The following is a 12,941-nucleotide window of genomic DNA, read 5'->3' as shown; positions in this document are numbered from 1 at the left end:
GTAATGAGGGTTATGAACCATACAGCCTGGGTACTGTAATGAGGGTTAGGGCCCATACAGCCTGGGTACTGTAATGAGGGTTAGGGCCCATACAGCCTGGGTACTGTAATGAGGCTCAGGAATCATACAGCCTGGGTACTGTAATGAGGGTTAGGGCCCATACAGCCTGGGTACTGTAATGAGGGTTAGGGCCCATACATCCTGGGTACTGTAATGAGGGTTAGGGCCCATACAGCCTGGGTACTGTAATGAGGGTTAGGGCCCATACATCCTGGGTACTGTAATGAGGGTTAGGGCCCATACAGCCTGGGTACTGTAATGAGGGTTAGGGCCCATACAGCCTGGGTACTGTAATGAGGGTTAGGGCCCATACATCCTGGGTACTGTAATGAGGGTTAGGGCCCATACATCCTGGGTACTGTAATGAGGGTTAGGGCCCATACAGCCTGGGTACTGTAATGAGGGTTAGGGCCCATACAGCCTGGGTACTGTAATGAGGGTTAGGGCCCATACAGCCTGGGTACTGTAATGAGGGTTAGGGCCCATACATCCTGGGTACTGTAATGAGGGTTAGGGCCCATACAGCCTGGGTACTGTAATGAGGGTTAGGGCCCATACATCCTGGGTACTGTAATGAGGGTTAGGGCCCATACAGCCTGGGTACTGTAATGAGGGTTAGGGCCCATACAGCCTGGGTACTGTAATGAGGGTTAGGGCCCATACAGCCTGGATACTGTAATGAGGGTTAGGGCCCATACAGCCTGGGTACTGTAATGAGGGTTAGGGCCCATACAGCCTGGGTACTGTAATGAGGGTTAGGGCCCATACATCCTGGGTACTGTAATGAGGGTTAGGGCCCATACAGCCTGGGTACTGTAATGAGGGTTAGGGCCCATACAGCCTGGGTACTGTAATGAGGGTTAGGGCCCATACAGCCTGGGTACTGTAATGAGGGTTAGGGCCCATACAGCCTGGGTACTGTAATGAGGGTTAGGGCCCATACAGCCTGGGTACTGTAATGAGGGTTAGGGCCCATACAGCCTGGGTACTGTAATGTCAACTGCCAAACATTTGTAGCTAACTGGCTCCTCTCTGGGGAAAGCAGACTTTGAAGAAGACCCAATCACAACCTATGGAGATATGGAAACATGGCGTTGAAATAGCAGCGGAACAGGATCCTACTGGAGATAGAGAGCACAGGCACGAACTCTATCAGGCTGACACCGGTAAGAAAGAGTCTAGGATCGGGAAATATTCTTGTATTCCTTCACTTTGTGTAAAAGGCATTTTCCCGTAACTGGGGAATGTTTGAAAAGCGACTGGACTAGGACTCTCCCCCTCTTCGACTAGCTAAACTTGCAACTTGTTCGGGAACAGTGTTGCTAGCCTGTTCAAACTTGTTGAAGACATTTTTTTCACCTAAAACGACTTAACCAAATCTAACTGCCTGTAGCTCAGGCTCTGAAGCAAGGATATGCATTTTCTTGGTACCATTTGAAAGGAAACACTTTGACGTTTTTGTAAAGGAATGTTGGAGAATACAACAAATTGATCTCGTAAAAGATAATACAAAGAAAAAAACATTCATTTTTTTGGTCTTTTTTTGTACAATCATCTTTGAAATGCAAGAGAAAGACCATAATGACTTTTTCCAGCCCAGCTGCAATTAGATTTTGGCCACTAGATGGCAGCAGTGTATGTGCAAAAGTTTTAGACTGATCCAATGAACCATTGTATTTTTGTTCAAAATGTTGTATCAAGACTGCCCAAATGTGCCTAATTCGTTTTTAAATAACTTTTCATGTTCAAAACTGTGCACTCTCCTCAAACAATAGCATGGTATTATTTCACTGTAATAGCTACTGTAAATTGGACAGTGCAGTTAGATAAACAAGAATTTAAGCTTTCTGCCAATATCAGATATTTCACTCGCCTCCAGCACACACGCACTGATGGGGCGAATGACTCTGAACTTACAATGGCTAGCCCCAAGTGATTATATATATTTTTAAATTATTGCGCATTTAGCTATTTTGCTATTTGCGTCATGACTTCTGCATGCTTTGTTGACTACGAACTTTCTTTACCCAACAGTGGGACAGACTATGTTTGCTGCCACACTCGGGACTCTGACTCTCTATTGGTTACACTGACTTTTGGCCTCTCATCTTATTCTAACCACCTCTCACCGGCTTTGTATTCATGTTACCTGATGAAATTACTGTACAATATGATCTTGTTATCATCTGATGCACATTCAGATGTCATAAATTAGCACTGCAGAGCTCTCCCTGTCTTCTGCCGTTCCCTGATTGTATTACTGTTGATGAAATCTGGAAATGTGCATGTACACCCTGGCCCATCTACTGTTGCTAGCCTCAATTCTGACTTGTGCTCCGATATCTGCTTCACTGATTTCCGCTCTCGTAAAAGCCTGGGTTTTCTGCATGTTAACACTGGAAGCTTATTACCCAAAATGGATAATTTGAAAGTGTGGGTTCACAGCTCCAATCCAGATGTTTTGGTCATTACTGAGACATGGTTAAAGGGAACTTTTAAAATGTGTGTTTTACATAATATGCAAATTAACTGTAATTTAGCTAAAACAAAAGTCTGTTTTGGTTATTTTTCATTTCAGATAAAAAAATTGACATGCTGTTGATATTTTGCTATGATTGTTGTTTTTTCCAATACATTTCTTCATGGAGTCAAAATTACCCCAGTTGGTCATCAAGGCATCTCACAGTACAGACAGCAGGTAGCCTAGTGGTTAGAGCGTTGGACTAGTAACCGAAAGGTTGCTAGATCAAATCCCCCGAGCTGACAAGGTAAAAATCTGTCGTTCTGCCCCTGAACAAGGCAGTTAACCCACTGTTCCTAGGCTGTCATTGTAAATAAGAATGTGTTGTTAACTGACTTGCCTAGTTAGGGTTAGGGTTAGGGTTAGGGTTAGGGTTAGGGTTAGGGCTACTTTACATTAGACTGTGAAAACAATGAAAACAATCTCAGCGCAGATTCCTGAAGCATTCTGAAGTTATCTGAAGCAGTCTGAAGCAGTCTGAAGTGGTCTAGAGAGGTCTGAAGTGGTCTGAAGCAGTCTGAAGTTATCTGAAGCAGTCTGAAGCAGTCTGAAGTGGTCTGAAGCAGTCTGAAGTGGTCTGAAGCAGTCTGAAGTTATCTGAAGCAGTCTGAAGCAGTCTGAAGTGGTCTAGAGAGGTCTGGAGCTGCCTCTGGTCACAGTGCAGTCTGGACCATCCTGTACATTTACGTTACTATGTAATCATTACTCCATATAAACTCAGCAAAAAAAGAAACGGCCCTTTTTCAGGACCCTGTCTTTCAAAGATAATTCGTAAAAATCGAAATAACTTCACAGATCTTCATTGTAAAGGATTTAAACACTGTTTCCCATGCTTGTTCAATGAACCATAAACAATTAATGAACATGCACCAGTGGAACGGTCGTTAAGACACTAACAGCTCACAGACGGTAGGCAATTAAGGTCACAGTTACACTAAAGAGGCCTTTCTACTGACTTTCTATTGAAAAAAAACAAAAGAAAGATGCCCAGGGTCCCTGCTCATCTGCGTGAATGTGCCTTAGGCATGCTGCAAGGAGGCATGAGGACTGCAGATGTGGCCAGGGCAATAAATTGCAATGTCTGTACTGTGAGACGCCTAAGACAGGATGGACAGCTGATCATCCTCGCAGTGGCAGACCACGTGTTACAACACCTGCAACAGGATCAGTACATCCGAACATCACACCTGCGGGACAGGTACAGGATGGCAACAACAACTGCCAGAGTTACACCAGGAACGCACAATCCCTCCATCAGTGCTTAGACTGTCTGCAATAGGCTGAGAGAGGCTGGACTGAGGGCTTGTAGGCCTGTTGTAAGGCAGGTCCTCACCATACATCACCGGCAACAATGTCACCTATGGGCACAAATCCACCGCAAAAAGTGCTCTTCACTTTAACGAGTCGCGGTCTTGTCTCACCAGGGGTGATGGTCGGATTCGCGTTTATCATTGACGGAATGAGCGTTACACCGAGGCCTGTACTCTGGAGCGGGATCGATTTGGAGTTGGAGGGTCCGTCGTGGTCTGGGGCGGTATGTCACAGCATCATCGGACTGAGCTTGTTGTCATTGCAGGCAATCGCAACGCTGTGCGTTACAGGGAGACATCCTCCTCCCTCATGTGGTACCCTTCCTGCAGGTTCATCCTGACATGACCCTCCAGCATGACAATGCCACCAGCCATAATGCTCATTCTGTGTGTGATTTCCTGCAAGACAGGAATGTCAGTGTTCTGCCATGGCCAGCGAAGAGCCCGGATCTCAATCCCATTGAGCACCTCTGGGACCTGTTGGACTGGAGGGTGAGGGCAAGGGCCATTTCCCCCCTCAGAAATGTCCGGGAACTTGCAGGTGCCTTGGTGGAAGAGTGGGATAACACCTCACAACAAGAACTGGCAAATCTGGTGCAGTCCATGAGGAGGAGATGCACTGCAGTACTTAATGCTGCTGATGGCCACACCAGATACTGACTGTTACTTTTGATTTTGATCCCCTTTGTTCAGGGACACATTATTCCATTTCTGTTGGTCACATGTCTGTGGAACTTGTTCAGTTTATGTCTCAGTTGTTGAATCTTGTTATGTTCATACAAATATTTACACATGTTAAGTTTGCTGAAAATAAACACAGTTGAAAAGTGAGAGGACGTTTCTTTTTTTGCTGAGTTTTTGACTACAATTATTACTGATATTACTACAGATATTATTACTGATATTATTACTGATATTACTACAGATATTACTACAGATATTATTACTGATATTACTACAGATATTATTACTGATATTACTACAGATATTACTACAGATATTATTACAGATATTACTACAGATATTATTACTGATATTACTACAGATATTACTACAGATATTATTACTGATATTACTACAGATATTACTACATATATTATTACTGATATTACTACAGATGTTATTACTGATATTATTACTGATATTACTACAGATATTACTGATATTACTACAGATATTACTACAGATATTACTACAGATATTATTACAGATATTACTACAGATATTACTACAGATATTATTACAGATATTACTACAGATATTTGAACTTCTCCCACTCTAATATGGGTAGAATTCCTAGATATTTAATCTAAAATATGACTTCATTAGTTACAAACACAGCGGTGTTCAATATGGCCCAGCTGCCCTGAGTGTATTGGATGTATGTTGGCGTGTAATAAATAACCTTTGATTTAAGGGCTCAGATGGTGCTTAGTAGTAGCAGGTCTCTGGATGGAAACATTACTCACCTCACCACTTTGGTTCCGTTCCTGATCAACTGTATGTCCACGTTACACGACCCGTTGGCATGGGATACCAGGTTGATCTCTGAGAACGCCGCCTGACACACACACACACACACACACACACACACACACACACACACACACACACACACACACACACACACACACACACACACACACACACACACACACACACACACACACACACACACACACACACACACATTTTTAACACTTTATTTGAATCCACCAATCAAATGTACAGAAAAAGGATCCAAACATCTCAAAAGTCACTGTATGCATGGCACTCAAGGGTACAGAAAGCACCTCCTTTTCCAAAAAGCTAGGCTGCCCACGACAGCTGAAACAGAGCAGTACCTAGCCAATTGCTTGGCCCTAGATGTTGTCAGGCCCGCAATCTGGAGGCAACGCACTGCAAGTCTGTGTATGTGTCCGAGACTGCCGAATATCAGCGCCACCAACTTGCACCTACTACATGTAGCTGTCAATTGAGCAGCCCACTTCCAAAATGAGCACATCCCCCTGGCCTCCCCCATCAACAACAATATCTGATTTATTTGGCATACAGGAAAACACATCAACCTCATCATACCAGCATCCCCTTACACTAGGATGTATATTCACGTGTGCTGTTGGTGAGACCACTTGTCTCACCTCGCTGGCTATCAGGTCAATAAGGCGGTCATGTCTAGCAATGTACAAATCCTTGTATGAACAGCAGCCATTAACATGGGCAATGGACTCCATTACATTTGACTCAATACAAAATGGGTCACGGCTTGCAGGGTACCAATGTGCTAGATTATATTTTGTTGGTAGAACTTGCAGCCTCGCCTTAACAGTAAAGTTGAAATTGCCCTCACCAATGGGAGCATTCTGGTACATGGAATGGGAGACAGAGTGGTCAGCACAGTCCAGAGCAGTGAGTTTCCCCTGCAGCCTCAGGCCAGTCCAGTGTTGCAGTAGCTGCATCCGTCTGATACCAATGAGTGTTGTCCTGGATGTAAGATGAGATGTTCCATCATGGGTGACAGAAGCCTCCACAACAACACCGCAATCTGCCATAACTGCATCAGAGGCAGTCACAGGCTCAGTTTGCATATCAGTCCGTGTCCACCTGAGCTCCACTCCAGTTTGGTTGTACAGGTCGTTGAGGTCCGGCCAGTCTGACCAGACTCCAAAGCCCGCAGCACAAGTGTCCAATATTCCATTGTCTTTCCTCCTAAAGCCCAGGCAGTGGGTGGAACCTTCCACCGCCGTTGGTCTAGAAGGAGGGAGGCTCTGGCTAACTCCTTAACTGTCACATTGGTCTAGAAGGAGGGAGGCTCTGGCTAACTCCTTAACTGTCACATTGGTCTAGAAGGAGGGAGGCTCTGGCTAACTCCTTAACTGTCACATTGGTCTAGAAGGAGGGAGGCTCTGGCTAACTCCTTAACTGTCACATTGGTCTAGAAGGAGGGAGGCTCTGGCTAACTCCTTAACTGTCACATTGGTCTAGAAGGAGGGAGGCTCTGGCTAACTCCTTAACTGTCACATACTGTTGAGCATGTTCAGCAGGTGAGTCTATCTTGTAGCAGTGTAAATCCACTCAATATTCGGGACACCTAAACCCCCCGTCACGTGTATTGAAACATAGACACCTAAACCCCCGACTCTGTGGCTCTAACACTTTTTTTTGGTTACATGATTCCATATGTGTTATTTCATAGTTTTGACGTCTTCACTATTATTCTACAAAGTAGAAAATAAAGAAAAACCCTTGAGTGCCAAACATTTGACTAGTATTGTACAGTATGTAAAATATATGCAGAGGTTGATTCTATGCGGAGGTAGATATCAGGGTTCTTGTTAGGAAAACGTTGCACCGGACATTTGAACAGCGACATTTGAGAAATCTGCCAGACCCATATGCATTGGGTGCGTAACCTGAATAGGGCGTCCACCTACAGTGCTCAGAATGACAGAAATCCCATTTAGATTAAATCATATTAAAAGAACATGCAAGTCCAGGATACAAAGATGTGTGGTCCTTCTTACCGAATTCTGATGTGGACTTTGAAGATGTTAGAATAATTGTCCACATTTAATTTTCCTCAGCCAACAAGAGGAGCAACGAACAGCAAAATAGCCTATTCCAAACAGACTCTGGGACAGTTGTGGGAAGAGAGATCCCAAATTCATACAACCTGTAGGCCTAGCCTACATCAAATTTTTTTTTTAAGCAATGAGTCTGATGCAACAGATCAGAACATTTAGCTTAAAATGTTGATAAACTATTGTTTCCTCACATTATAAGTGCAGCAATGCGCACAAGGCTGTAGGTTAGGGTTAGGGTTAGGGTTAGGGTTAGGGTTAGGGTTCGTTCCATAATGCATAATACGTTTTTGGGGCGACCAACCAGTGCTCCCGCACATTGGCTAACCGGGCTATCAGCATTGTGTCCCGCCACCTACCACCCGCCAACCCCTCTTTTACGCTACTGCTACTCTCTGTTCATCATATATGCATAGTCACTTTAACCATATCTACATGTACATACTACCTCAATCAGCCTGACTAACCGGTGTCTGTATATAGCCTCGCTACTTCTATAGCCTCGCTACTGTATATAGCCTGTCTTTTTACTGTTGTTTTATTTCTTTACTTACCTATTGTTCACCTTTCTTGCACTATTGGTTAGTAAGTAAGCATTTCATAAGTAAGCATTTCACCTGTTGTATTCGGCGCACGTGACAAATACATTTTGATTTGATTTAATAGGTTACTTTGAAGCAAGGTAAGACATGCCTCACAATATGTATTAAAATGTTCAGGTTTCAAACAATGAAGAATATTTTTTCTAAATGCATAGCTACTGAAGCCTGCCTCCAGCTCATTTCAAAGTGGTGCCTGATGCGCTGATGAAGCCTTCAGCTCATTTTAAAGTGGTGTCTGATGCGCTGATGAAGCCTCCAGCTCATATCAAAGTGGTGTCTGATGCGCTGATGAAGCCTTCAGCTCATTTTAAAGTGGTGTCTGATGCGCTGATGAAGCCTCCAGCTCATATCAAAGTGGTGTCTGATGCGCTGATGAAGCCTGCCTCCAGCTCATTTCAAAGTGGTGTCTGATGCACTGATGAAGCCTCCAGCTCATTTCAAAGTGGTGTCTGATGCGCTGATGAAGCCTGCCTCCAGCTCATATCAAAGTGGTGTCTGATGCGCTAATGAAGCCTTCAGCTCATTTCAAAGTGGTGTCTGATGCGCTGATGTAGCCTGCCTCCAGCTCATTTCAAAGTGGTGTCTGATGCGCTAATGAAGCCTTCAGCTCATTTCAAAGTGGTGTCTGATGCGCTGATGAAGCCCTGCCTCCAGCTCATATCAAAGTGGTGTCTGATGCGCTGATGAAGCCTGCCTCCAGCTCATATCAAAGTGGTGTCTGATGCGCTAATGAAGCCTTCAGCTCATTTCAAAGTGGTGTCTGATGCGCTGATGAAGCCTCCAGCTCATTTCAAAGTGGTGTCTGATGCGCTGATGAAGCCTTCAGCTCATTTTAAAGTGGTGTCTGATGCGCTGATGAAGCCTCCAGCTCATATCAAAGTGGTGTCTGATGCGCTGATGAAGCCTGCCTCCAGCTCATTTCAAAGTGGTGTCTGATGCGCTAATGAAGCCTTCAGCTCATTTCAAAGTGGTGTCTGATGCGCTGATGAAGCCTCCAGCTCATTTCAAAGTGGTGTCTGATGCGCTGATGAAGCCTTCAGCTCATTTCAAAGTGGTGTCTGATGCGCTGATGAAGCCTCCAGCTCATTTCAAAGTGGTGTCTGATGCGCTGATGAAGCCTTCAGCTCATTTTAAAGTGGTGTCTGATGCGCTGATGAAGCCTCCAGCTCATATCAAAGTGGTGTCTGATGCGCTGATGAAGCCTGCCTCCAGCTCATTTCAAAGTGGTGTCTGATGCGCTGATGAAGCCTCCAGCTCATTTCAAAGTGGTGTCTGATGCGCTGATGAAGCCTGCCTCCAGCTCATTTCAAAGTGGTGTCTGATGCGCTGATGAAGCCTTCAGCTCATTTCAAAGTGGTGTCTGATGCGCTGATGAAGCCTTCAGCTAATTTCAAAGTGGTGTCTGATGCGCTGATGAAGCCCTGCCTCCAGCTCATTTCAAAGTGGTGTCTGATGCGCTGATGAAGCCTGCCTCCAGCTCATTTCAAAGTGGTGTCTGATGCGCTGATGAAGCCTTCAACTCATTTCAAAGTGGTGTCTTATGCGCTGATGAAGCCTCCAGCTCATTTCAAAGTGGTGTCTGATGCGCTGATGAAGCCCTGCCTCCAGCTCATTTCAAAGTGGTGTCTGATGCGCTGATGAAGCCTGCCTCCAGCTCATTTCAAAGTGGTGTCTGATGCGCTGATGAAGCCTCCAGCTCATTTCAAAGTGGTGTCTGATGCGCTGATGAAGCCTGCCTCCAGCTCATTTCAAAGTGGTGTCTGATGCGCTGATGAAGCCCTGCCTCCAGCTCATTTCAAAGTGGTGTCTGATGCGCTGATGAAGCCTGCCTCCAGCTCATTTCAAAGTGGTGTCTGATGCGCTGATGAAGCCTCCAGCTCATTTCAAAGTGGTGTCTGATGCGCTGATGAAGCCTGCCTCCAGCTCATTTCAAAGTGGTGTCTGATGCGCTGATGAAGCCCTGCCTCCAGCTCATTTCAAAGTGGTGTCTGATGCGCTGATGAAGCCTTCAGCTCATTTTAAAGTGGTGTCTCATGCGCTGATGAAGCCTGCCTCCAGCTCATTTCAAAGTGGTGTCTGATGCGCTGATGAAGCCTTCAGCTCATTTCAAAGTGGTGTCTGATGCGCTGATGAAGCCTTCAGCTAATTTCAAAGTGGTGTCTGATGCGCTGATGAAGCCCTGCCTCCAGCTCATTTCAAAGTGGTGTCTGATGCGCTGATGAAGCCTGCCTCCAGCTCATTTCAAAGTGGTGTCTGATGCGCTGATGAAGCCTTCAACTCATTTCAAAGTGGTGTCTTATGCGCTGATGAAGCCTCCAGCTCATTTCAAAGTGGTGTCTGATGCGCTGATGAAGCCCTGCCTCCAGCTCATTTCAAAGTGGTGTCTGATGCGCTGATGAAGCCTGCCTCCAGCTCATTTCAAAGTGGTGTCTGATGCGCTGATGAAGCCTCCAGCTCATTTCAAAGTGGTGTCTGATGCGCTGATGAAGCCTGCCTCCAGCTCATTTCAAAGTGGTGTCTGATGCGCTGATGAAGCCCTGCCTCCAGCTCATTTCAAAGTGGTGTCTGATGCGCTGATGAAGCCTTCAGCTCATTTTAAAGTGGTGTCTCATGCGCTGATGAAGCCTGCCTCCAGCTCATTTCAAAGTGGTGTCTGATGCGCTGATGAAGCTTCAGTTGCCATTTGAGATGCTGCAGCAGCAGCTCTCATGCTGTCCGGCCGATTTTCACCTCAAAGGCTCTGTATCTGTATGCTGTGCACATGTGATAAATAACTCATATACTGTATCCTACACATGCGCCAATGTAATTCCACTAAATTATGCTAATTGACCTAATTAACCAGTCAAATGCACTTCCATCGACTGGTATTTCCATCAATGAATAGGCTAAAAGCATTATTTCGCCATGGGATTTTTCTTGTTTTTCCCTGGACAATTGGCCAGAACCAATTTTATTTATCGGCTTTTCACATTTTTTATAGGCCAAAAGCCAGCTATTACTGGCTAATGGAAACCCTGTTGGATATTCTACACTACAGCTGTGTTTGAAATGGCAAACTACTCATACTAACCGTACTATTTGCGACATCATTTGAGTATGTAGTATGCTTATTGTACAAAGCCTCCAGTATTTATGCTGCAGTAGTTTATGTGTCGGGGGGCTAGGGTCAGTCTGTTATATCTGGAGTATTTCTCCTGTCTTATCCGGTGTCCTGTGTGAATTTAAGTATGCTCTCTCTAATTCTTTCTTTCTTTCTCTCTCTCGGAGGACCTGGGCCCAAGGACCATGCATCGGGACTACCTAGCCTGATGACTCCTTGCTGTCCCCAGTCCACCTGGCCGTGCTGCTGCTCCAGGTTCAACTGTTCTGCCTGCGGCTAACGTTCTACTTTTGTCCAAATACAAAGTATAAAAGCGATGGACACTATTGCTGTGCTATGTCACCCCACAATGCAATTCTTCAGAAAATGGGCAGAGTTTCACAACATGGCAGACACCTCAGTGCAAAGCAACAAAGTAGCTTATACAGTACAAAAAAATATATATTGTGTAAAACAATATTGAGCAATTAAATGTGTATTTAATATAAAAATATGAACGTTAATAGTTTACATTTTAAGTTAAGTAGCCAGCGTTGCTCTCAATTTCAATGATGGAGGCTACAACCATAATTTAGTAACGTCATTTAACTTTAGTCAGCTAATGTCAGCTTTTGTTATTTTGTTTACTCTGCAATACTATCTAGCTGCCCAATGTAGTTTATCTCAAAAGCCTTTTTTGTACTATAGGGTCAGATGAAGACACTGCTGGCCTAATCGCCTTGCATGCCCACAACAATGCAATCTTCATGGGAAAAAGAAATGCAGCGACAAAGGGGTTTGAGTGAGTAGCGTTACTGAATTATTATTACTAACCAAAATGATTTACTTTGCTATACTTGTGCGAGTTTCTTACTTTATCAAGGCTTGAAGTTGTTTCATGAGTTCATAGCCTGTCTATATTGCAGAGACTAGTAAACGTTTCATGCATGCCTAGTGTGTGTACGCCACTGTATATTTAATATACAGTTGAAGTAGGAAGTTTACATCCACTTAGGTTGGAGTCATTAAAACTAGTTTTTCAACCACTCCACAAATGTATTGTTAACAAACTATAGTTTTGGCAAGTCGGTTAGGACATCTACTTTGTGCATGACACACGTAATTTGTCCAACAATTGTTTACAGACAGATTATTTAATTTATAATTCACTGTAACACAATTCCAGTGGGTCAGAAGTTTAGTTTAGTTCTTCAGTTAAGTCTGGTTCAATATCCAAACTCCTGAATGTACCACGTTCATCTGTACAAATAATAGTACGCAAGTATAAACACCATGGTCCACGCAGCCGTCATACCGCTCGGGAAGGAGACGCGTTCTGTCTCCTAGAGATGAATGTACTTTGGTGCGAAAAGTGCAAATCAATCCCAGAACAACAGCAAAGGACCGTGTGAAGATGCTGGAGGGAACAGGTACAAAAGTATCTATATCCACAGTAAAACGAGTCCTATATCGACATAACCTGAACTGTTTGACCATAATGACCATTGTTATGTTTGGAGGAAAAAGGGGGCGGCTTGCAAGCCGAAGAACACCATCCCAACAGTGAAACACGGGGGTGGCAGCATCATGTTGTGGGGGTGCTTTGCTGCAGGAGGGACTGACGCACTTCACAAAATAGATGGCATTATGAGGGAGGAAAATGATGTGGATATTTTGAAGCAATATCTCGAGACATCAGTAAGGAAGTTAAATCTTGGTTGCAAATGGGTCTACCAAATGGACATTGACCACAAGCATACTTCCAAAGTTGTGGCAAAATGGCTT

The 12,941-nt window shown here is 44.4% G+C and overlaps 1 protein-coding gene across 1 annotated transcript in view; it reads right to left on the bottom strand.

Moving 5' to 3' along the window:
* The window catches only part of LOC120020198 (synapsin-2-like), a 194,910-nt gene that overhangs the window by 120,964 nt on the left and 61,005 nt on the right, over window positions 1–12,941 (bottom strand). The window contains exons 2-4 of the mRNA XM_038963705.1: window positions 6,242–6,375; window positions 6,033–6,040; window positions 5,361–5,452 (exon numbers count right to left, since the gene is read on the bottom strand). Of these exons, the coding sequence (XP_038819633.1) occupies window positions 5,361–5,452; window positions 6,033–6,040; window positions 6,242–6,375 (234 nt within the window). The remainder of the gene's footprint in view (window positions 1–5,360; window positions 5,453–6,032; window positions 6,041–6,241; window positions 6,376–12,941) is intronic.

Source organism: Salvelinus namaycush, chromosome 2 (genome assembly GCF_016432855.1).
Source record: "Salvelinus namaycush isolate Seneca chromosome 2, SaNama_1.0, whole genome shotgun sequence".
Taxonomy (NCBI): Eukaryota; Metazoa; Chordata; class Actinopteri; order Salmoniformes; family Salmonidae; genus Salvelinus; species Salvelinus namaycush.
This window is presented reverse-complemented; position numbering and strand designations above follow the sequence as displayed.